We start from the raw sequence: 25,689 nt of genomic DNA, 5'->3' as shown, positions 1-25,689 counted from the left end.
GCCGCACCGCAGCAGCTGCAGGAGCAGGGAAACGACCTCCTAACTTGCTGCGCACCGCCCGGGAGCCATTTTAAAGCTCCGCTCTCGCAGCTCTCCCTCGGAGGCACCGCAGCGGTGACCGGCCCTTCACAGGCTGGACCCCACCGCGGGCCGGCCGGGCGGTGCCAGCCCCACCGCTAAGGGCTGGGCGCCACACAGGTGGCGGCACGAAGCCGGCCGTGCCGAGCCGATCCGTGCCGTGCCGCTCCGACCTGCCCGCGGCCGCACCGCCCGCCCCGGCACTGGCGCTCTCCGCAGCCAATGGCGCCGCCTCTGTCAGGCTCGGCCCGCCCGCTGCCGGCGCGGGGGAGGGCTGAGGGCCGCGGGGAGGGAGGGAGGGGAGAGGGAAGGGGCGAGGGGAGTTGGATGATTGAACTTTCTTGTTTAGTTTCTGCGCCGCGGAGCCTTCTGCCCCCACTGCAGCCCGGCACCCGCCCGGCGAGCGGGAGCGCACCCCGGCGCCTACCGCCCCCCGCAGCCCCCTGCCTTCCTCCTCCTCCTCCTCCTCCTCCTCCTGCCCGCCCGCCCAGCCATGGTGCCCGGCGCGTCCCTCGCCCTGCTCCTCTGGGCAGCGGCCGCCTGCGGCAGCCCCGCCGGGCCGGGGGCCGGCGCCGCCGCCCGCAAGGAGGACGAGGCTTTCTCCACGGCCAGATGCACCTCCAGGTGCCTGAGCCTCCAGATCACCCGCATCTCCGCCTTCTTCAAGCACTTCCAGGTAGGGGCACGGCGCCGGGCGGGGTGGTCCCGCTGCCCTCCCGGCGGGTGGCCGGGTGCCCGGGCGCACCCCCGGCAAACTTCGCGGCGGCTTCAGCCCCGCAGGCACCTGGAGGCGGTGGGCAGGGGGCGAGGGCTCCTCACAGGTGGTGGCCGGGACGGGGCGGCCCCGAGGGGTGCGCTTCGGGCTTTGCTTTTAACGAGGGGTGAGGGGGGACGCTGGGTGCCGGCCCGGGGAGGATGCGGGTAGGGCTTCTCTTCTTCTTGCGTCTCCTTCGGGATAACGGTGGTGGCGAAACGGGGATGAAATGGGGACGGGGTGTGGGGAGAGCTGCGTGGTGTAAATGCAGTGAGCTGTGCGGAGGGAGGGTGAGCCCCCAAAGCTCCTAAAGCGGCTGCCCTGGAAGCGATGCGGGAGGCGGTGTAAGGGCAGCGGGCGTCTGCCCGCCCGTCCCCACCTTCCGGCTACGCGCACTCCTTTCACCTAACCTGCTCATGAACACCTCCAGGGATGGGGCATCCGTAACCTCCCTGGGCAGAGGTTTTCCCTTCTCCACCTGCTCTCGATTGTGCACACGCTGAGCCTAATAAACGAGGGATCCCCCGGAGCACATCTCCCCCGGAGCACGTCTCCCTCTGTAGCCCCCAAGTCCCTTTGAGAACAAGCCCGGTGGGGAGCGCGGCCACCTCCACCTCTCGGGACAGCACGGCCCCGCAACGCTTGGGGAGCGCCTCCCGCTTCCCTCCAGCTTCCCCGTGCGCTGCGAGCTGGGACCGATCGCACCGACGGCTTGGGGAAAGTAGCTCCGAGGGCCACGGTGTTGGCACTAAACCCTGGCTGGGGAGAGGTGTAAGGATAACCCGCTTAAAAACAAAAGTCCCAGCCAAAGGAAAGCCTGACGCGCTCGTCCCGCCGGCCGCGGGAGTCGCTCGCTGGCTGTAGCAGGGTTTGGGTGGGCCGATGAGACCCGGGCTAAGACCGGGGACGAGACCCGGGCTAAGACCGGGGCTGGGTGGGGTGGGCGCTGCCCCGGGCGAGGCTGCCCGGGGGCGGCGAGGCGCTTGCTGGCAACGAGGCCGCCGCTGCCCGGCGCGTCTGGAAAGGATGGTACTCGTTAAAATAGTTCATTGTCTCGGGGAGGGCTTGGGATTTTTATTTATTTATTTATTCTGGCGTTGTCAGGCAGTTGTAACTTATTTGTTTTACAGTTTCGGTGGCTAAAGAGGCAGTTTAGATCAAGCCAATTCCGAGTGAAAGGCTTTTTTTGTGTTTTCTTGGCATGATTTCTTTTCCGACGTAAAACTGCTGACAGAATGCACATTGCCAAACAATAGTGATTACATTTTAATTAGCTAGGGTGAAATAAGCTGCAAATTACTCAGTTAGGACTTAATAACTGGCTGTTTATTTTTGTAATCAGTTGAAAATCTTAGTTTTTAACCCCAACCTGCTGAAGCACGCGGTAATTTATCTAAATTTCCAGGGATTAAAGTCCTGCTGGATATGAAACGACTGTAATGTTGGGAGATAAAATACTCTCGCTTATGGAAGTTAAGCTTTCCATTGTCTCTTAATGAAGGAAAGGAGGAGAGTTTTGGAGTATAGGGAGGATTTCATGTTCTCACAGATAATGCACAGTGGACCATATGGTTCCACCAGTGTGAAAGGATTTCATGTTCCCTTCATCCCCTCTCTTCCTCCTTTTAACAGTCTCCCTCCCAGCCCTCCATTTTCATCTTCTCTGGGAGCAGTTTCTGGAGTTCTTTTCATTGCAGAGATGATACCCACTTATCTTGTAATCTGATTCAGCCTTTGAAGTGAACCAAACACCCAGCAGGAGCAGGAGGGATCCATAGTGTCTCCCAGGTAGAACAAGATTGGAAAGAAGTGTGACCCACTCATTTCCCAGCCCTGCTTTAGGTACCACCTAAGTGTGGGAGTCAGGAGATAGCAGCTGGGTGCATGGTGGCAGGTGGACTCCACCACATTGTAGAGTTCATTTCACACAGTTCAGGGTACCAAAACCACAGCACTAACTTTTTTTTTTTTCTTTCAAGGAATGCAGGTCAAATATAACAAAAATGATAATGATTATTTCTATAACTTCTGGCTATCTTGTTTGAATGGCAATTGATATTTTTCCAAATTTTCAAAATGTTCACAAGAGATTTTCCTTCATTTCCCACCACCTCTGTCCTACCCCCTGGAAACTCTGGAAATTTTCACCCATTTTTCTTTACCATCCCTGTTTCTGAAAGGGTCAAGAGAGGTTTATTTATCTAATTCCCAGATATAAAATAAATAGTTCTTAGCTTGTGTTAAAGTTGCATTCCCATGAAGGCTATTGATGAAGGGTGGAAGAAGAATTAAAGTCTCTCATTTCCAAAATGCCTGATGAGCATACTCAGATGCCTGCATTTTGTTGTAAAATTTCCAGGAGTTTTCCAATTTTTTTTTGGAAGTTTGGGGAATTCTAGGTAGATCACACCAAAGAACATTTGTGGTTGATATGGGAGATATCCCACCATGTGGGTCTTATAGCTCGATAAAATACATACATTTTATATGTAGGTACATCTCTCTGCAGACTAAGAAGTTTCATACAAGGTATGCAGGCACAAAGTCCTTTCTTAAAAAAGCAAACAAAAAAAAATATCAGGCAAGATGGCTCATAGTGCTTTCTTCTTTTACATAGCAGCATATAAATTACAGCACTTATCAGCAGTGGAGAATGATGCTCAGTCTCTGAATGAAGGGGCTCTGACATATCTTCTGGCTTCTTGGAACATGTGCTTCATCTTGTTTTGGGCTGTTGCAAATGAGAAAGCATTTTGTATCCCAACTGTGACCATTAGGCCACTGGACAGCACAGAATGAGACAGTGATTTACCTGTGACCAGAAAAAAATAGGGAAAAGAGAACATGTCTCTCTAGCCTAATGTTTAGGGCACTCATAGCTATTTTGGATATTGAGACTGGGGTTTTAATCTGTAATATAATGAGTAATGACTTGCATGAGACAGTGTCTGGAGGTGTCACTGGCACCCATCCATGCTCTTGGGTAACTGCATTGAACAGTAGAGTTCCTACCTCTGTTCTTTGCTTCTGGCAACATTTGTGTTTTGTTATTCTCTGCAAATCACCTGCTCAGGAGAGGGTGGCTAGTGTTCTTCCAGCAACTAAAAGCATGACAGTCAAGTGGCCTGCCTACAGCAGAGAAAACATGGATTCGACCTTGATAGTTCTACTCTATACCTGTGAGGCTATTGTCTAAAAGAGCACATCTGTATCTTAGCAAGGAACCCAAAAGTTGCCCTTACAAGAAAGGAAGGGCAATTCCTCCTCTGCTTTGGAAAGAAAGGAAGGGCTAAGGTGCCTGGTTCCATGAGAAGCATCAAGACTATGACTTTTTTGGGGACTGAGGTTGTAAAGAACATTGTTTCCCTCAGCAGTTTCAGACTAGCAGTTAAGAAGACAGTTCCTTTCCCCATGTTTCAGCTGATGGACCAGAAATGTCTGGGATTCTAATTTCAGGTATCCAAAGTTTCTTTGTGAACCCAGCTTTATAGTGACTCAGACTAGGTAAAAGCCTCATGAAGACCAGGTCACAGTATTGCATGTTTTTTTTTTTTTTATTTTTATTTTATTTTTTTTTTATTTCTCAAAAGGGATGTGGGTATAAATAAAGGACCCTGTATGGCTATCTGGGAAAGAGGCTTGAGTACTCAGATTAGTTTAGTTAGAGGTTTTCTGTGTAACTTGTCTGTTTTAGTAGTGTAAGACTAAAGACTCCTTGCACTGCTGTCTACAGGTATAGCCTTTCCCATCTGTGATATTAATTGTAGATGAACTCATCTCATTTTGGGGGAGCGGGCATGGCAGTGGCCTTTAGCATTCTGTTTTCAAGTTGAGTGAAAGCATGGTTTGGATTTTAACCTCTACTGCCAGCTGTCTGAGCCAGGTTCAGAAAACAGCATGATTGAAAGTTTTGTTTGTGAATAAGAGCTTGGGGCAAACGTCAGAGTAAGTTCATAAGCTAGAAGTACAGCATTAAAAAAAAATATGGAGAACAAACATTGTTTACTTGGACCTGAGAACTCATGGATTTTTGGTCTTAGTTGCCACGTGTTACAGACCTCTCAATCTTAACACATGAAACTCAAAATGTTGGCTCAGGTAGAGGAGGTGTACATCTCATGTGCTGGGTCAGAAGTTGAGAGGGTAGGAGAACATACCAGAAAAGGGAAGAATGGCAGCAGGAAGAGGTTGTGGGTACCTGTCAGACTGGCCCTGTTTGCTGTGAGGAATCAGAGAGTGGCCAACAACCACATGCTTGCTGAATTGGAGAGTGGTGATCCCACGGCACCTCTGGGATGGTTTGCTCAATCCCCCTGAGCAGGGTCAGCTAGAACAGGTTGGTCAGGACTGTCTCCAGTCAGATTTTGAGTACCTAAAAGGATAGAGACTCCACAACCTCTCTGGGCAGTTGCTTCTTGTGATCAGTTACCTTCACAGTAAAATAAAATTTAAAAAATGTTTCCTGATGTTCAAATAGAACCTCCCGTGTTTCAGGTTGTGCTGCTGCTGAGAAGAGTTTGGCTCTGTCCTCTTTACTCCCTCCCATCAGATATTATAAACATTGATCAAACCACCCCAAGACTTCTCTATTCCAGGCACAACAAACAGCTCTCTCAGCCTCTACTCATATGAAATATGCTACAGTCCTTTACTCTTAATGGCCCTTTGCTGGATATGCTTCACTAAACCCATGTCTCTTGTGTACTGGGGAGCCTAGCACTGGACCCAGGACTACAGATGTGGAGGAATGACTGGAACAGACAATAGGAATAATTATACTTTAAAGCTACAATGCAAACTAAATACTGGTACTCACTTTCAAAACCACTCTCAATGTTACAAGTTTCTTACATGAGTTTATATATGACTATTTGACTATTTATGGTTATCAATCCACTAAAACCAAAATGCTAATGCTAAATCTGATCAGATATCATGTGTCATGTCTCCCCCCCCCCCTTAATTTTTAGATACCTACACATGTCTGTAGTTTTCTTCTTTTTGTTTGTTTGGGTAGTCTTCAATTGTAAACTGAATCTTAGCAAATCCATTCCCTTATTCTTAGGGAAATCCAGGTGTACATATTCTGGGTATGACCCAGAATTGTCATTACTGATTGAATAGGCCTACGAGGTGTTGCTTTAAACTTGTTAAGGTGGATACTGAATAAAATGTACCAGTAACACTATGGATGAGCTTGTTCACATATAGGTTCTGTATTCATGCCTAAGCCAATTTGAGTACTGGATGAGTTCCAGTCCAAACTTTTGATGCGGTGTAGACATCCCTCACATGGTAAGCCAGGTTCGTGATAGATGAAGGGAAATTACTGAGAGATATCCTTTCTTAGCATAAATCTTGTAATAATGTGGTAAGAATTAGAACTTAAAGTATTAAGCTAGGTTGGGTAATGCTAACTCAAAATTGTTTTTGAAAGAATGGAAAAAAATTCGTTTAAGTTAATAGTTCAATACATTGTATAATGCTTAATAGCTGTAGGAGGGAAAAATAAGGCTTTCAAAATTTATTTTGATTGACTGATAACTGTGGTAGGAGACTGTCTTCACTGTTTTAAATGGAATGTGGTCTGTCAGAACAACTAAAGTTTTTGAGGGAAAAGAGGCAATCCTTTTAAAGATATAATAAAATTTCTTAGATTTTATACCTTCAGCAAATAGTGTGCGATTACCTCTAGATAGCCAATGCCTGATTTTACCTACAAGTCAAGCAGCCAGTTGTCTAAGTGCCAGCACATCTGCCTTCAAATTGCTTGAAACTCCAAAGTGACTGCACCTGCAAAAATCTGCAATCAGTTCCAGATGGGAAAGCTGTAGGCGAGGCTGAAAGTCTAGGGTGCATGTGTCTCTATGTGCTCTGCTGTAGAGAAGTCAGAGATCATGAAGAAACATTTTGTTGTAACTGTCTTGAATAATCTCCAAACCTTAAATTAGTTTTAATGGAACCTTTTGAAAAGATATGTACTACTTTTGTAGCAATCCATAGTAGATATGTTGTGTGTTATTCCTGGAATGCTTCAGTTTCAATTGACAGGCTGTCCAGGCACCTAGGCTTAGATCTTTGGGGACATGTTCATAATCTTTTCTACATGTTACTACTTAAATGTGTGCCATCTGCTTGTATTGCCATTTCAGTACTCATCTCCTTTCCAAAAATAGGCCTTGTGTTAAATAATTCTGACTTTCATATGTCTCCTTACAAGCACACAGCTGTTAATTTATTTCCACAGACAAATCTGAACATTTGTCATTGCTTTATGATTTTCTCAAAAAAATTAAAAATCCAAATTGTCCGTCTGTTTTTGTTGTTCAGATGGCATATGATCTGGATAATTATTCTGACATTTGGTGTGCTCATATTATTGAGATCTGCCATAATGAACAAGAAATGCATAGATCTTATCATGATCTTAAGTAAAATCTTTGAAGGCAAAAAGTTCACTTTGAATAATAACTGTCACAACTAGTGAAAATATCCTCATTATTCTCTTGGTGGAAAATCCACATTGTGGAATTGACCCACAGTTAGTCTTTGTGGTTGTATCTAAATCTATGAACTTTGTCATGACCAAACTCAAAGCTCTTTGGCATCAGTGAAAGTGTGCAGTTAACGTGAGCGCAAGGGTTATAGAGCCTGGTCTTTGCTGGCTAGCAGTTTAAATTTCTCTGATTTGGGATCGTAACTTTGAATGTTGTCATTCCAAATTAGAATGTTTTTGTGTCTCATGTGTAAGGTTTAAATGCAAATCAAATAAACTGCATGGAAACAGAAGAAATTAGTGAACAATTTTATTGAACAGTAAGCGTTGCAAGATAGTATTATTGCTTTTTGCTTGTGGCTGACTGTATACTAGAAGAAAAATCTTTATACTACATAAAATTAAAAATGCTGTTAATGCAATAAGTATGTATGATACCAAATGCAATAAAACTAATATTGTTGCTAATGTATTTTGAAGCATACATTCTTTGTATAGATAATACTGGCAAGGCATACTTTTAATGTCATGGGAGTGTATAGGGAAAGGGGATGTTGCTTTTGAAAAGCATTAGAAAACTTCTGATAGAGAATTATTGGTATTTTTCAAATGTAAATCCTTTTTCCATTTGCATATATGTTCACTCACTAGCGAGGAAAAAGATAGTTTATAAGCTAGGTAGTGTTCATATTAAGAATATTTTTAAAACTGTTCGTTGTCTACATATGGGTTGTCTCTGTCATTTTAATACAGTTGAGAGCGATAGTTAATAAGTTTTATTTAGTAAGTATCCTGTAAGGAAAAAAAAAAAAAACACAATGCATTTCTGAGACAGCTTGAAAAACAGATTCATTTCCCAGATGCTGAACATTTGTCATTTTGCAAAGGGCAAATTTCTTAAGAGTGAGTACTGAATTTATGTGTCTACAAAGGGAGATTATTATTCACAAGCTGATCTGCATCTCTGTCGGCTATTCTATGTGATTTTCTGCTTTCTGTGATAATCTGGAGTTGAGTGCATCTCCACCTTCTGTAAACAGAAAAAGTACTGTTATTTCATATCTATATTTTTAAAGATAAAAAACATGATTAACAAGCAAGTATCAGCAGTATGTTAGAACAGAAGGAAGACACGTTCACAATTACGTTACATTACATTAAATAGTTGGTGCCTAGCAAATGTAAAGCTTGCACCAAAAAACGTATTGACTAGGAGTTTACACCAAGAATTTTCATTTTTTGACCTTTGCCATAGCTAAGCATTAAGGTCTTATATCTCAAAAACCTTTGAAGTCCATGAAAAACCTTCTGTTGATTTCAGCTGGATCAGGTCCGCATATGTACATTGGGGCCATGCAGCCTTTGTCAACAAAGAAGAAGAGTGATGTGAACTTGGCATCCCAGTTCTAGTTTTATCCCCCACTCCCCCCTCCCTTTTTTTTTTTTTTTTTTAAATCTTTTAATGTCCACAAGATCACAGGATATGAAGGTGGAGAACTAGGGGTGTTGAAAGGTAAGTGGACCCTTTAAACTTGAAAATAGAGTTCTGTTCCTTTCATCTCTGATTTAAAAGAATCATACATTCACCTTCATTCATCAAAAAGAATATCACATATTTCCAGATTTGGGGAAAAATCCCAGCCCAAAGTTTATATCAAAATTTTCCATTGACTTCTGTGAAGTGCGTTTTTACCAATGTGTCTCTAGCTTGTCAAAGAAGTATGTCCTCCAAATTATGTAAACATATTTATGAATTGAAAACGTAATACAGGAAAATAGATCTTTCACACGCAGACACACAAAAAAAGTATTTATTTTGACATGGACACTGCATGTTTTAATTCCCCCTACCTTGGTTTGTATCTTTCATCGTCATCTTTTAAAACAGAAGTTACTTGACTCCCTCTGCAAAGGGAGTGAATCCCCTGGCAGGAGCTGAGATTACTAGAGGAAGATATGGTCACAAAACTTGCATGGAAGCAAAAGAAGAGAGAGTCTCAGAAGGGAGAAAGATGGAGAAGGGTGACCTCCAGTAGACACACACAAGGGAAGACAATGCTGGACGGAGAATTTGTCCAGGAGTATAGGGGACCATAGATTTTACTGGGACAGGATACAATTAATTCAAATTAGGGCTAGAAATAGGGAACTGCCCCACACAAACACAAAGGAAGAGGTTTTTTTTTTTTTTTTTTTTTTTTTTTCCTTCTCCTGAGCTGCTTTGAGTTATATCTGGTTTAAAAAAAAAATAATTCTTGTTTGTAATTTAATTAAAACGTGGTTTGAATATCCTTCTGTCTTCATTGGGAAATCCAGTTTCAAAACCTCAAAGAAAGTTCACTGCAGAGGTCTAGGTGATTCGTGCTCATGTCATATGCATATCCAATGCAGGCAAATAAACATTGTTTATTCAATGATCAGGGATGCTCAAGTGTACAGCTTGTCCAGGTAATTGTGATGACCTTTGGCTGGCTTCTTTTCACCTGGTTTTCATTCAATTCTTTAATAAAAGTACCTTGGGAGGGTAAAGGCAGTTCACCTGTGTCCAGGTGTTGGTAGCGTGCTTCTCATTTTTATCTTCCCTATAGACCATGCCCTATCACACTGATGGACTGTGAGAAAAGTGTGTCAAAGGAACAGGCTGCTTTGGCTTTCCGAGCACTTCATGCTCTCTGAACATCACTCTGTTAAACTTGTAAAAGTTACTCTGGAGAATTTTCAACTGGAAATAAGTTCTGATGATGGCAGCCTGCTCTCTTGAGTCAATACTGTGATTTACTTGCATGTATTCTGGATTAATTAGTGATCCCAATTCTTTGGGAGAAGCTTTGGATCTTTTGGTGCATGTCCTGTGTACGTTTTCAGAAGTGCTGGATTTAGTGTGTTGCACATATACTGTAAGTTTGGTAATCTGATGAGAGAAGAGCTGCACACGTGGTGTGTTCTCATATGCTAGACAAAGCCTAGTTGCCTCCCTAGTCTTAATGTTGGTCACTGTCTACTGCAAGGTTATCTTTCTAGTCTGACAAACTACTGCCACTGTAGTTTCCCTCGTTGTCACAACTCAAACCACAAACCTAGCCAAGGTAGTGCTTTTGCTTCTTGTGAGGTTGCAGCTGCCATAGATCTTATAATAAGATAATGTGAGGGAAATAATTGCTTTGGAGAAGGTGTCTTCCTTGGAAATTGAGGTTGATGGTAAAGACTGGATGAGAATAATGTGCTTATTTAATCCAGTGTAAACATAGCTCAACCTTCATTCCTATTCCTGGAATTTATAAGAATAGGTGTTTTTCCTTTTTATGGATTATTATTTTGGGGGGTTATTTTCACATTGATTTATATTAAATAAAACAATGTGCTCTTTACGCATATGAACATCTCATGCTTTAAATAATAGATATAGGTCTATACATCATTTGCAGTCAATTGATAACGTTTTTTAATTGTTGATGATATCTTTGTACCACAGAAACATTCCAGTCATGCCTCTGGGCTTTCTTTGGTCCTACACACTGTAAATTAATTTCTTAAACCCATGTGCTGTAAGGCTTTGAATTTCTTGGGATTTTGTACATGGATGGACAAATACGTAAGGCAGCAAATAGTTGAAAGCTGAGGAAAGAGAAAGAACAATAATAATAATGTGTTCTAATACAGTGACTCAGTGATTTTTTTTTTTAATAATTTATGTTCTTTTTTGGAAGACAATTCAACAAGGTTTGTGTGTTTTTATTTAATTAGATGATTATAATTCCTTTGGAAACAACAAAATCACATTACTGTGTAAACTACAGCTAGACAATAATAACCCACATCATTATCTGCCCCCATTTTTCTTAGTCATAGAGAGTTTGTAATATGTTGACATTTGAGCATAGCAATTTGGGGAAAGTAACTGGATGTAGGAGAGCTTGAAGCTTTTTTCCCCATTTTCAGATGTCTTTCTATGTAACTTTTAATGGAAAGATCATGAATTAGCCAAACTTTGGTCAGTCTGGATCTGCAGTAGGTGGAAAGAACATTTAGGGTTAGACAAACTGACAGAAAGAGGTAAAAATCATCCAGTTAATGAGGTGTGTGACTCGCCTCATATAGTACTTGCTATCAGCTATGGGACACACTTGTCAGAACAAATAAGGAAAGAGGACATGGATTTCTGGAACTAGAAGCTTATTGTTGGACTTAAAAGAATTATTGTTGGAGTAAAAGAATTGAATAAGCAGTGTGAAAGACAATAGACTTTTGTTAAATATTATGATTTTTCTATCTAGGGGATCCAGAGTATAAATGCATTTGATGTAGCACATATTAGCTCATTTTGTGAAAAATTTTAACTATAGAACAACACAGATGCATTTGTGCACTGTACAGCACTGAAGTTGTCATGTAAGTGGCGATTAAATGTTTATCAGCAACTAATAGTTATTTCAAGCCTCCTCCCAGTGTTCAAAACTTTATTTGTCTTAAATAGAAAAAAGAAGAGCAATGTGGACTAGACTTTAAGTAAAACAAAACCTAAGCCAGTCTCCAGATTGTAGAAAGAAGTGAACAAATGAAGAAATGAGTTTTCTGAAGGATATACTGTCTGCTGTTTTGGGATAGAAAGCATGACTCAGTTTTAAAGACTAAAGAGCTTTACACATGGATGTAGTGTAAGTTCCTGTTTTTTCTTTAGCTGGAGATCTTTCACATTTCTGAATGAAACTTATCACCTCTTCCATTTATATAATTATCAGTTTAATACAGATTTATTTATTTATATTTTTTTTTTCTGGAGTTCTCATTGTTGGCCTGAGTTTGATATCCCTACAGATGACAGTAATGTCTCTAGGGATTGCAACTGAAATAATCTTAGACCAGTGCCAAATATACTAGAAATATCTGATCAAAATTTGTAGATAAAAACAATAAAATTCCCATTGTACTGTTTAAAGACAATTAACTTAGACTTGTTAGATACCATCTTAATACATCTTGACATCATCCTTTACAATTCAGGGTGGTAGTAAATGTTACTATGCCATCAGGATAAAGTAAAACCAAATTGCCAGTTATTTGCCAGGTGTAAAAAACCTTGACTTCAAATTAAGATAAAATTTTTAGAAGCAATTCCTTCAAATCATAAACAAAGGTAGAAACATATTTTTTTTGTGATGTAACCAGAGCTGAGTACCACTAAAGACAGTAAATATTTATTTATTTATTACAAAATGAGATATTGTCCTATATACTGTATATATTCGGGTGCCCTCAGGGATTCTGTGGCATCCCTGTAAGCTTCATCAACAGGCATGGCTTATCCTCTTAATAATAGCAGCAGATGTCAAATTTTCATGCCCGTAAGATGCTTACTCATACCTAGTAGATCCATCTGTTATAGATCAAGCCTCAGTCAAGTTGTTCTCATCCATGACCTTCCCACTGAGAAAGCAAATCAAGCAGAGCTCCTCAGTCCAATGAAAAACAAACCTGAGTATTATCAACATATTTGTAGTACCACAACCCACTTCACTTCACTGTCTTTCTTAATTGCTTTGCACAGGTGAGAAGACTGGTAAGATGGAATGAGACAGTGTAATAGGGATAGAATTCCTGGAGCATACCAGAAATATGTGGGACTTTCCAAAGATGAAACAACTGAAAGATTTGACAGTTTTGCAAGAATAAATGATATAACAAATTTTTGTTTCTTTTTCTTATACAAAACCTGCTGATGATTCAAGATGTTGATAACTGGTATTAACCTCAGTTGTAGATGTTTAAAATACAAACACACTTGTAGATGCTTAAACTCATAAAATATGGGCATTATTATTTTTTGTGTCTGTTAGTGTGGATTGAAGATAGAAAATCCTAGGCTTCAGAGCTTCTGTTATCTTTCCAGTGGAATTCTGTGAAAAAGTTCACATCCAATTGTTTGCATTGACTGGGGCTTTAAAATACTGTAGCTTGGATAGGAACTTAGGCCAAGCTTTGACACCTCTCATATTACAAGTCTTTCAATATCTACAACACAAATTAAGCTGTCTTAATTTTAAACTCTTTCACCTGATGCTAGAAATGACTGAAACACGATATACCTGTCAGGAAATGATTGCTCTGCATAGCAGCTATATCTCTGGTAACCAGACATGTGTCAATGACAAATGCTGCAGTCCTGCCTTGAAAAGAGATTTTTTTTTTTTTTTTTTTTTAAATGGTATGTCTTCATTAGCTAGTTATCAGACTGTATACTAAAAAACTGGCACAGGAAAGTCTTTTTGTTTGTGGAAAGGTTTATCATATGGTGAGGCAACTTTCACAATGTTCAGTGGAAGATCTCTGTAGAAAGATCCAGTTTATATCCTTGTAGCTCAGACTGAATAATTTTAGTGTCTTGTATCTTTTTCAAATAATAACACTTCATGTTGTTTTCCTCTCCCTCTCATCTGTTCTTCCTCCCACAATCTAAGGTTGATTGCAGGGTGGTCTAGAAGACAGGACTGTAGCAGTTGTATACGTTTCATATGGCATACAGTTCTTAACAAGCTGGAAAAAGCTTATAAGGAAACTGAAGAAGTGTCTTGTATCTATTTTAACATGCATTACAAGTCTGGCTCTTTTCGCAGGAATATATTGTCAGCGTTGCAGGACAGAAGGGCCCCGGCTAGGATCAAGTGGAAAGGGAAAGACTCAAACTTCCCACCCTACTGTATGCTCCTTCACATGATGCCTGTTTTTCATCCATTGTCAACACAATGCCCTTGCAACCTTTGCTGTTCTGGGAGCTGCTGCAGTTCCTTAAAATAGGATGGGAGTAAAAATGCAGTCTGCAGACAAATATGAACAGGGTTTACAGGTCTGGGAGCTAGGGAGAGACAGCAGCACTGAACTAAAGTCAGGGAAAGGGGTCATGGCTTCCCTTTTTGTTACATGATAAAATAAGAAGGACATTTATCATCTGATGTTATATGTGGTATCTGACCAGAATGTGACAGGCATCCACTAGTCTTTGTTATTGGCTTAATGTGGTGGTACTGGGGGTTGGCTTTCCACAGAACTGAGAGCTGGACTGGGGAGGAACAGGCTGAGGGCCAAACCAATAGGAGCAGTGGAGGGAACAGTGTTAGCTCACACAGTGTGATTAGTTGTTGGGTTGTGCTTTATAGTTGAGATAATAAAGTTATAGGCTAATTAAATTGTACCCATTACATTTTGCCTGTCTTCCTTTAATGTCTACAGTCAAGGCAGATGCATGGAAAGACTGTAGCAATTAAAATATGTCTGGGAAATCAGCCTTCTTCCTGAAATGCTGCTTTTACTGTTGTGGAAAAGCTGTTTTTTTCTGTGTGGCTGACATATGTTTGAGTTAGTCCTTTTTGAGCGTATGTTAACAATATTGTCTTGGTTTTTATTCAGGTTCAAGATAGACTGTGCTGCTTTTGAGTCAAAAGGTCATTTTGATCTGGACAGTTATTTAATTCCTGAATGACCACAGAAACCTTTTGTAAATGTTTCTAGGAAATTACAGGTCTGATGAAGTGTACTTCACTCACTGAGCCTAGACTTCTATAGAAAAAGCAAAAAAAAAAAAAAAAAAAAAAAAGGTAGCGGAGAGCTGTTAATTTTGATAAGGGCAGCCGTGTTCATGTATTTTTGCCAAAGATACAAGTGTGCTATTTAATGATGTCCCTCCCATAGATACCAGGACAGAATAAGAGAAAATACAGGAAAATATTTCATGACCAGTGTGTAGTATAATGCATTTAGCAGTTTTATAATCAGAAATGACTCCACCACAATGCAAGCTTCATGGAGTATCCCATGTTCATATAGTTTATAGTTAATTTATAATAAACATGATCATATAAAAACATGGGGTTGCTACCCTATCATTTATTCTTAGTTTCTTAGGTACATGAGATACCAGAACCGTAAGCTTGTTGCAGGTCCAGAAAGGAATGGTGCCCTGAATGGTCGTGAAAAAAAGATGGCTTAGGAGGAAAATCTATCCTAGTAGGAAGGACTGAAATGAAATACCTCTCTTGTATGTTTGTGGGAGGTGTTGGAAATTTCTGAAGTGCATCTACATGTTAATGTTTTCTGTGAATCAGAGTGTATTTAGAGTAAGTCTCCAGAGCTACATGATCCTCTTTTTCATAGACCAAACTGAGAGGTCATGCAGTAGATTCCTTCTGGATGAACATAACTGGAAGAGGTGCTCCAGGCTTAAATTAGGTCTAATTTACGTTAGCAGTTTATGGAAATTGAGTTCATGGGACTGCACTAGTTTGGAAGGAAACGGACGTTGGCATACATATAGCGCAAGTATTAGATCTGTGAACATCAGTTGTTTTGCTCAACCGATGTGCTCCTGTGCTTCACACTACTTCCTAGTGTGGAGATACCCTGGAGTATTTGTAGCTGATTCTGGAATGATTGGCTGGTAGGCAGTGCAGGTGAACACAGCCTGTAGTAAGCATAGCACATCACATACTATTGGGACCCAACTACCCAGTAGTATTATAATTACACAGAATCGTCACATGGACTGTCGTTTTCAGTTATAAAGTCAGATAAGTTAGCACAAAAGTAGCACGCACGCATTTCTGAAACCTGGAATATTACTGTCTTTTTTGGTAAACTGTGTTTCCTCAAATACACTTTAAACAAAATCACATCTACACTTATATTGTGTTTTGTAAAAGTAAATATTAATTTTTAGAATGTCGTTTGTTCCTTTTGCTGCTAAATTCCCAGTGGGCTACCTTTGTGTCGTTATTTTTGAGCCAGCATATACTATTATCATCTTGTTATTTAATTTGCATAGCTAAATCTACTTTATGACATGAGCGAAAAGGCACATTAAGAAACATCATTTTGAAATGGTGAGGGTTTTGAAATTGAGCCTAGAAACAAATAGTCAACAAGACATCTTTTAATTTTCATATTCATGCTATTAGATTAGATTTTGTTCCCTTTAACTGGGTTACTTAATCCCAAGAAATGTGTGCAGGGTTTGGCCCCAAGTATATTCATTACTGTGAGATGCTGAATATTCTTCTAGTATCTTAGTGTCATTGTCTTTAATTCCTCATGTTGCTTAGTGAAATGAAGTTTATTTAGGTCATGTTTCTTTTATAGATTGATAGAAACTTCTGCTACATAGAATAAAACTCAGTTGAGATCAGTCTTAGAAGTGGTAACACTGAAGTTTGTGAAACCACAAGAAGGCAGTCATAACTCACAAGTGCAATGGAGATACCAGAATTCCTGTGGCTCGTTTGTTTTTACAGCTTGTGTTTATCTAGTAGGTTTTCCATCATTTGAGAAGGCACTACTGTAAAAAGAGAAAAGGTGTTGCGTACTGGAGATGCAATGTTAATCAAAGCTATGCATAGTCTATATTTTCAAAACTACTGATCTCTTGTTGTTTCATTGGTAATGACCTTTGGATTTTTGCTCACAGTCTTTCTAGGAACATACGATGACAGCTTTATAAGGAATGCTGGTGTATATCGCAATTTAGTTGGTGGTTGATGGTTTTACTTGATTGTTTTTCATAATTACTCAGATTTTTTTTTTTCTCTGTGCTTTTCTTTTGGTGCATGTGAAGTAGTGGCTTTACATATTTCAATGTAAACTTCAATGAGGACAGTCTGTAATAGAAATGAAGGCTGAAGATGACTTTGCACGAACTGTTTGGGAAACAATCAATGCAAGGTTTAGGTCAATACAGTTCTGTTCATACCCACCCATCCACAGCAGGAGCCTGCTGTATCATTGTGGTCAGAGCTAGTGCATTACAGGTGATGGCGGCATAAGTGTAAATCCAAAAGAAAACTGGAGACTTTCTAAAAATAATAGCGCTACTGATACTTTGATTAAATTATTTGCGATATGCATTTGCTGGTGTTAATCCAGATGTTTAAAATTAGACTGCAATGTTAGTCAAGCTGTTTTCCATGATAATTTAATTTTAATTTCTATTTGCAAATTGCAGTTATGTCACGAGAATCAACTGTTAAGAGCAGATCAGCTTTGTAACTGTTCCTTATATTCAGTCACTTCAAACTTAGTCACTTTGAGTTAACCAGTAACCAACATTTACTTTTCTACAGTATAAGTTTGTGGTATAGAAATTGATTCTGATGAGGAGGATGTACATTTTTTTTTTTATCTGTGAGGGACCATGGTGACTGGTTACAGTAACAGAAGGTCTGCATATATTTGTGCATTCTGCTGTTTTTAATTTTCAGAATATTGTCACTTGGTTTATTAAAAAAAAAAAAAAAGAGAAAAGAGTTAAATCTGTTGTATTTACTCATTGGATCACAGAGGAAATATATGTACATAGTTAAGATTAACTCTCTATTTCTACACAAGTTTTTGTATAAAGCACGCACCATAAAGTCATCCAGGTGTCTGCCTGATGGGTAGGTAATACATTAAAAGATGACTAATGTCTACTAAATAGTGTTTGTTCTCTTCTTTCATGTTAGAGTCCTATTAAGTGGCTTTTTTTTTTTTTTGGTGTTGTTCTGGTGGTAGGTGTTATGCTTTGTTATTTTGCCAGGTTTGGATGATCATTATTTGGTTTTATTGTTGAAATTTTGGTTTTCATTTTTGTTAATGAGATCAAAGTCTAAGGAACATTCTTTATGCATCAGGGAAAACGTAAGGTCATTATAGAACCCAACATGCAGTCTTATGCTTTCAGCCACAGCAAGGAGCAGCTGCCCCTTGGGGCCAGGGAGCCGGGGCCTGAGGGTGATCCCACCACAGGCCGTGCCCTCTCTGAGGGACAGCCCCCCAGGGCCTGCATAGGGCAGGCAGCGATGGGTGCTGGTGACAGCCCCAGGCATGGGATGAGCTGAGGCCAGGGGCAGGCAGGGGCTTCAGACAGGGGCAGGAGACTGGGTGGCTGGGCACAAGGCTTCAGCATGGGGAAGAAAGCCTAGCTGGGAGACGGAGCCAGAGGCAAGCTACAGTGTACATCCAGGAGGTGGAACCTACCTCACTGGTGTGAGGCAGGGCCAGAGACAGGCACACCTACAGCTTAGGTCAGGCAAGGACTGATGGCCCCAGCCCTGATGAACTGGGGCTTCCGAGTGGTGGGTCAGGGCAGGACAGTTAAGGCCTATTCACATCCTCAGGGCCATGACACTTGGCACACAGCATCTTAACATGTAACAAGGGGGAATATACCAGATAAATTCTCTGAAGCAGTAAAAACTAAGCTGACACCTAAGGATTTTTAAAAAACAACAGTAAATAAAATTGAAGATCTTGCATAATTTAGGCTAAGATCCCTTCTGAATGTTCAGTGTTCGTGTCCTTACACCTCAAAAGGGTGTAAGTGAAAGTAGAAAAAGTACATAGAATATCAGCAAGAAAGTCTAAACATATGGAATGAGCCACTAGTTGCTCATGCACTTCTTACACTTTTGTTTCAGTAACTGTTTTTTTTTTTTTTTCCCACTCTTGAATATAAGACATTGTGCTACCTGGAAATTGGTTAGGTTCTCTGTGACTATCAAATGTCCATCCCCACAAGGTCAGGGGAGGAGGAGGGAGTCCCAAAAGCAGATGGGAACCCAGGTTAAGGACTCAAAGGGAGAGATGGCCTTTTTGGAGCCTCCAAGGGCTGTCTCAGGAGAATCTCAGCCCTCATGTCCAGGCATGAGACCCATCAAGATTCATCAATGCCAGAGCACCTTTTGGACTGAGAGGGGCTGGTGCCTGGGGTATGGGACACATTATGGGATGCAGGAGAAAAGCGTTTCAGGATTGTACAAGACTTACTGTGAGGAAACAGAGGGGTAAGGCAATAAAAGAGGCTGGATGTGTGTAAATAGGTGATAAGCTTGTCTGTTCATGCCCTGCACCTGGTCAGCACAGGCTCTCCTAATTACTCATTAAATTACTTAACTCTTTCTGCGTGAGGGAGTCTGTTCTGTGCACGCATGAGCATATGGTGGTCCAAGTACCAGCTACTGAAGTCATAACAGAGGGCTGAGGTCCCATGTGTCTGTGGTGCCATTGACTGGAATGAATGCAGGTCTGGGTGCCAGCAGTTGGTCTGTGACTGTGAGCTGGAGTGCCTGTGTGCTGAGTGACAGCAGGTAGAGAGAACTGAATGAATGAAACCACATGCCAGCCCCAGAGAGGGACTTTGGTTTACAAGAGCCTGTTTGTCTGTGGAGCCAGAGGCTGGACAGAGCCCAGGTGTGCAGGTGTGTGAGTGCTTGTGAAGAGCAAGCTGGACAAGCTGGTGGGTAGGTGAAGTTGCCTGGTATAAATGTGCCTCTCTAGGGGTGAGAGCAAAAGAGAGCTGACCAAAGGGGAGTGGGAGAGTCCTGGCCATCTCTGGGTGGGTCATACCAAGTCTCTAAGAGCAAGACCAAAGGATTTGGCTGCTGGGCATAGTGGGAGTCACAGTCTGCTCTGTGTGTATTTGCTTTTGTGCATGTGAGATGGGCCATGCCAGCAACTGCAGTGGGGCTGAAGTTTGGGGTCTCGTTTGTCCAGGTGCCAGAAACTGTGAAGACTGGTATCCAGGGGTAGCTACTGGGCAGGGCAAGTGTCTGGGCCTAGGACCTGTTGGGATCCATGTGGCAGGTGTGTGTGTATCTCAGTATCATAGAATGGCTTGGGTTAGAAGGGATTTTAACGATCATTCAGTTCCAACTCCCCTGCCATGGTCAGGAACACCTACCTCCAACTAGATCAGGTTGCCCTGGGCCTCATCTAACCTGGTGTTGAATGCTTACAGGGATGGGGCATCCACAATTTCTCTGGACAACCCGTTTCAGTGCCTCACCACCCTCTGAGTGAAGAATTTCCTCCTAACATTGCAATATAATCTCCCCTCTTTTAGCTTAAAACCATCCTCCCTTGCCCTATCGTTATCTGCCCAAGCAAAAAATTGCTCTCTATCTTTTTTTTATAAGCCCCCTTTAAGTATTGAAAAACAGTGATGAGGTCTTCCCAGAGCCTTTTCTTCTTCAGGGTGAACATCCCCCGCTCTCTCAGCCATTCTTCATAGGAGAGGTGCTGCAGTGCTCTGATCAACTTTGTGGCCCTCTGGACCCATTTAATAGATCAACATCCTCCTTGTGCTGGAGGCCCCAGACCTGGATGCAGGACTCCAAATGTGGCCTCACAAGGATAGAGAAGAGGGGGACAATCACCTCCTTCAACCTTCTGGCCACACCTCTCTTCATGTAGCCCAGGATGCAGTTGGCCTTCTGGGCTGCAAGTTCATGCTGCTGGCTCGTGTCAAGCTTTTCATCCACCAGGACCGCTAAGTCCTTCTCTTCAAGGAGTTCTTCTCCCAGTCTGTGCTCATGTCTGGGATTGCCCTGACCTAGGTGCAGCACCTTGCACTTGAGCTTGTTAAACCTCATTAGGTTCGCATGGGCCCACATCGTACTCTTCCACAGGAGGGAACAGGATGAGTCCATTAGTTCTGTCCATGTTCATGTGAGTGCTCTGTCCAACCTACAATCAAAATGTGAATGCTTGCTGTAGGATCCTCAAATAAATTGTCTGAATATTGCTCAGGTTTGGAAGTACTTGCTTTTTCTGCAGTATATGACAGAATTATGTATTACCTGGAGCTTCATAGTAGTAGAGTTGTCACGTGGCTTAATATAGCTTAGAGGTGAAAGCCTAACTAACCAAAGTCTGATCATTTTATATTTGAATGGAATGAAGTATCTTAATTAAATGATTTTAATGGAAACAGCTCCTGTACATGCAAACACCGTGCCTGTTTATCTAAGTGAGAGAAATGATCCTGCTCAGTAACATTCACATAATGCTTTTTTGATTCTTGCTTTATACAATTTCATTTCTTATTAGAGCTATTATAAAGCAACAGAAATTCCTTACAAATAATTTAATTTTTCCTTAAGACATAGTTTATAGTGAAATAAGAAACTTCATAAAGGAACAAAATTTATGCATTTGTTTATATGTCATAGGCTCATAGAACCTATATTCCCTGGACTGAAGCCAGGGAACCAAAATATTTCTGGGATTTTTTAATATTTTTTTTTTAATGTATGATATCATCTAATACTAATCCTTTTCTCTCCATGGCTTCTCCAGTGGATGATCTTCAAGCTTGACTTACAGTGGACAAAGACACAAAGTGAAGACACTAAAAATATATTTACATAAATTTTTCTTTAAGCAGCAGTCTTGCTTCCCAGAAGCGGACCTCATTGTTGGACTGTATGACCTTTCTCATTCACTTATTTCTGGGCGGAGTGGTTTGGTTTCTCTGGCCAGGTTTCAGTCTCACCTCTAACATGTTGTTAAAAAGTAATTTCAAAGGGCATAAGTGCTTAAATTTGCTCTTGCTTGGTGACTTCTTTGGCAAGTGTTCTAGCTGTTACATAAAAGATTATCTTTTTTTTTTTTTTTTCATTTTTCATCTATGTTTTCAAATAAAAATGTGAGGCAGTTATTTATATGCAAAAGGGTAACTAAAATACCAGAGCCCAGGAGAGGTGTGTGGGACTGTGGTTCCCCTTTTCATTTATCTGCTTTGAGTTCATGTTTATACTCACAAGAAAGGCTTTGAGAAACATTTTCTTTGGCATTTCCTATCTGCTGGGTTTAGTATCTCTCCCCGCTAAGTGTACAGGCTTTTTTGAATTTCATTCGTAGGTGCATGCTTTGGCATTTGGAAAATGAAAAGCCTAATTTGAATTTGTTAATTCCATTCTGCACCCTCATTCCACACATTAGAGTTGAACCTAGGATCACACAGCACTGCCACAGATAAGTCCCTATATTAATTTGTGTCTTAGTGAGCATGTAGGCAGGAAATTTAAGTCAGGCAGAGTATAAGTGATGTTTTAATATAACATGTATCATCATGCTGTTGAGTTTTAGAAAGGTTAAGGAAAATGTTGGGAGCCTGTCTCTTTAAATTCATCACTGCAACAGCTATTGATTTCTCTGTTGAAGTGATCTGTTTCATGTCAGTGGAAAACTGTCGTTCGAGGGGCTTATTCTTCTGCTTTTTTTTTTGTCATTTTGAAAGAATTAGGAACATCATCATGAGAAGTCACTTCTGAGTGATGGCAGTTTCACTCAAAAGTGCACTGAAGAGAACTAACTGGTAGCAGGGATACAGGTATTGTCATAGCAGATCAAATGGCTACTTAACTTTTCACAACTGATCTTTGGCACTTCAAAAGAAAGGTTATATCTTCTAACAGATAATTGTGGACAAAGATGCAAATGAAGGAAATTTTCTCTCTCTCTCTCTCTCCCTCTCTCTCTCTCTCTCTCTTTCTCTCTTTCCCTTGAAAGGCTAGTTTTGAGTTGCTTGTGAAGCTTATTAAATTTCTTCCCCGGGGCAGACTGTAGATAGATGAAGATTGATTCTTCATTGTCTCTTTACGTGTAATTTTATCTTCAAGACTCTGCACAACTTTACTTTTTTCAAGGCATGAGAGGACACAGAATACAGAGGTTTCTATTTTAACTATTTGGGTCCAAGGACATTTGTTGTTTACCAGAGGAAAGCGAGCATGCACATATGCTTGCTTGAAATAAAACTAATAAAGCTGATTAGAGATACCAATTAATCAGTTTCATTGCAAGTAGAATCATGGAATCAGCTAGGTAGGAAAAGACCCTAAAGATCATCAAGTCCAATCATCAACCTGGCCTACTGATTCCCATCACTAAACCAGGTCCCTTAACGTCATGTCCATACATCTCTTAAAAGCTTTCAGGGATGGCAACTAAACGTCTCTGTTCACTTCCTTGGGCAGCTTGATCATGTTCTTCATGAAGAAATGTTTACTAATGTCCAATTTAAACCTTCCCTGGCAGAACTTTCCTTGCATCCTAGAGCTTTTCACCTGAGAACAAAGACTGACACCTTGCTACAACCTCCTTTCAGGTAGCTGTAGAGAGCTATGAGGTCCCACCCCAGACACCTCTTCTCCAGGCTAGACAACTTAAGTTCTCCCAGCTGCTCCTTGTATGTCTTCTTTTCTAGTCCCTTCACCAGCTTTGTTGCTCTTCTCTGAGCATGTTCCAGTACCTCAGTATCCTTCTTGTAGTGAGGGGCCCAAAACTTAATGTAGAACTCTAGGTGTGGCTTCACAAGTGTTGAGTATGGAGGGACAATCACTTTCCTGGTCCTGCTGACCATGCTATTTCTGATACAGATCAGGATGCCATTGACCTTCTTGGCTACCTGAGCACACTGCTGGCTGTCAACCAGCACTCCAAGGTCCTTTTCTGCTGTGCACCTTCCCTGCCACTCTTCTCCAAGCCCAGTTTGCCCAGTTGACCACAGCTTCTTCTCCTCTTTACCGTACAAAGGTGGTCCTGAGAGTACATTGGTGGAAGGCTTATAGACAAAGAAAGTGCTTTTCAACTCTTGCCCTAAGACATTTCTGCATGGTGGTGTTAAGTCACAACTAAAGTCAAAGTCAAAACTCTAATTTGCCTAAGTCAGGTCAGGACTGGGTCGAAAAAAAACAGATGTGAGGTAACTGAGGATGTAATGTAGGAGGATGCTTCAGATAAAACAGGATTTCTGATGTTTTGAAATTACAGTTTCTGCCATGTAGCTTGGATTAAAAACAGAAAAAAAATCACACATTAACGTTTTTTTTTAACTTAGGTTAACCATTTGCTAAGATGGAGAATAGAAAAATGTTCATTTAGTATTCCAGCTTCCTCTGATAACACATTGTTCAAAGGAAGCCTGTAGAATTTGCCTTCACCTTGTACAGTGAAAGATCATTCGTATCATGTTAGTTTGTATGAAATTGAAATTGCTAAACAGTACTTTTATGTTTTGCTAAACTTACTTTTAAATTAAAGTTATAATAGTTTTCAGTGGAAAAATAAAAACATTCATAGAAATTAAACATTATGAAGGAGAGCCACACACCTGGACATTTACTGCATTATTGTCTCAAGTAACAGATATAATTCAAAAGCAGGAGTGCTTTTTCTAGTTCAGTGGAAGGCAGCAGCATAACTGAAATAAAGCGTCAAGCTGCTACTAATCTGTTATTGCAATCAGCTACCTCTGTCACATTTTATATGAAGAAGAAAGGGGGGATAAATTGGAAGTAGCACATAAAATATTGTTTTAACATTACTGTTGGCTAGATCTGTAAATGGAGATAATAAATCCTCATATGGCATTGAGGATAATACTAAAGTATTCCCACTAGCGTATGTTATTTATGGCTGTTCTAAAGTTTTATTTCTTCTATTTATGTCTCTCTATTTGAAGGGGTTGGACCTGACACGTTGCTCATAGCTAGCTATTCTTATGCTAACAAATCTCAATTTTAGCTAAATTCTACAGTAATGTCAGAGAAAAGTGGTATTATAAAATCAAGTAATGATTGCATAGTAACCTGCTGGGAAGATAAAACAAATGTTCATAAAACACTGACATTGAATTGTATAAACCAACATTTTAAAATCGCTCCTAAGTGAATTTAGAAGTGGAAAGGAGTAGATATGTCTTTATGTATATTATCCCCAGAGCTGCTTAGTTAATAGAGGAATGGAAATTTTTAGCATTACAGCTCATATGAAAAAACATGTTATATATAGAAGTTTTCTAAAATTCAGTTTGAAAGTAGAAGTGAAAACAGAAGTATAATTTGCATCAGTTTGGTTCTTAAGGTGCAAGAGTAATATGCGATTTTGTTTTGTTCCTGAATTTTGCAATGTGCTTGATCCACATCTGTGTTACTGACTTCTCACCAAATTCAGAATATGCTTAGTGTTCAAAATGCAGAAGACACTGCTTCATCTTGTATGGCTGAAACACCCAAGTTTGTAGACTAGTTACCTTTTCCCCTGTCTCTCTCTCTCTCTCTTTTCTGCTAACCAAAACTTAGAGAAAAATTTGGAAGGTAATTCTGAATTGCCCTCGGAAATGATTAATCATTGGTACTTTTTGGGAACTGTCTTAACTGGGTGGTGGTTCTTTCTTTAAGAACAAGAAAGGTGTCCTCAGTTAAATGACTGATCTAACCAAGTTTGTTTATTCCACTGATCTCAAGGTAGAGACAGACACTGTCTCAGGGTAGAAGAGATCTCTCTGACCTCTTTTTTGTGTGAGTGTGTGTCTGTGTGATTTAATTCAGTTAGTCCAGCATTTAACAGAAGAGTGTGCTTAGCTTAAAGCCCAAGCAGCAATGGTATCCTATTAATGTCATTAGAATCACTTGTGCTTAGTTAAAAGCAGGTTTCTGTTCCTTGCTGTATGAGGGCTTTATTTTCCACAAATTAATGGATAGGACCATGTAAATCAAAATTCATGCAGTTTTTACTTGATGTACTTTCTGGTCCTTTTGGAGAGTCTTGCATTAGA

At 40.9% G+C, this 25,689-nt stretch overlaps 1 protein-coding gene across 1 annotated transcript in view; it reads left to right on the top strand.

Moving 5' to 3' along the window:
* Window positions 1-571: 571 nt before the first annotated feature.
* ANOS1 (anosmin 1) overlaps window positions 572-25,689 on the top strand; it is a gene marked incomplete at both ends in the record, with an annotated part of 131,797 nt that continues 106,679 nt past the window's right edge. Inside the window, one exon of the mRNA XM_084288640.1 lies at window positions 572-754. Within this exon, the coding sequence (XP_084144766.1) occupies window positions 572-754 (183 nt within the window). The remainder of the gene's footprint in view (window positions 755-25,689) is intronic.

This window comes from Netta rufina, assembly GCF_964035555.1.
Source record: "Netta rufina genome assembly, chromosome: 1".
Taxonomy (NCBI): domain Eukaryota; kingdom Metazoa; phylum Chordata; class Aves; order Anseriformes; family Anatidae; genus Netta; species Netta rufina.
The sequence above is the reverse complement of the archived record's forward strand: the minus strand, read 5'-3'. Positions and strand labels throughout refer to the sequence as shown.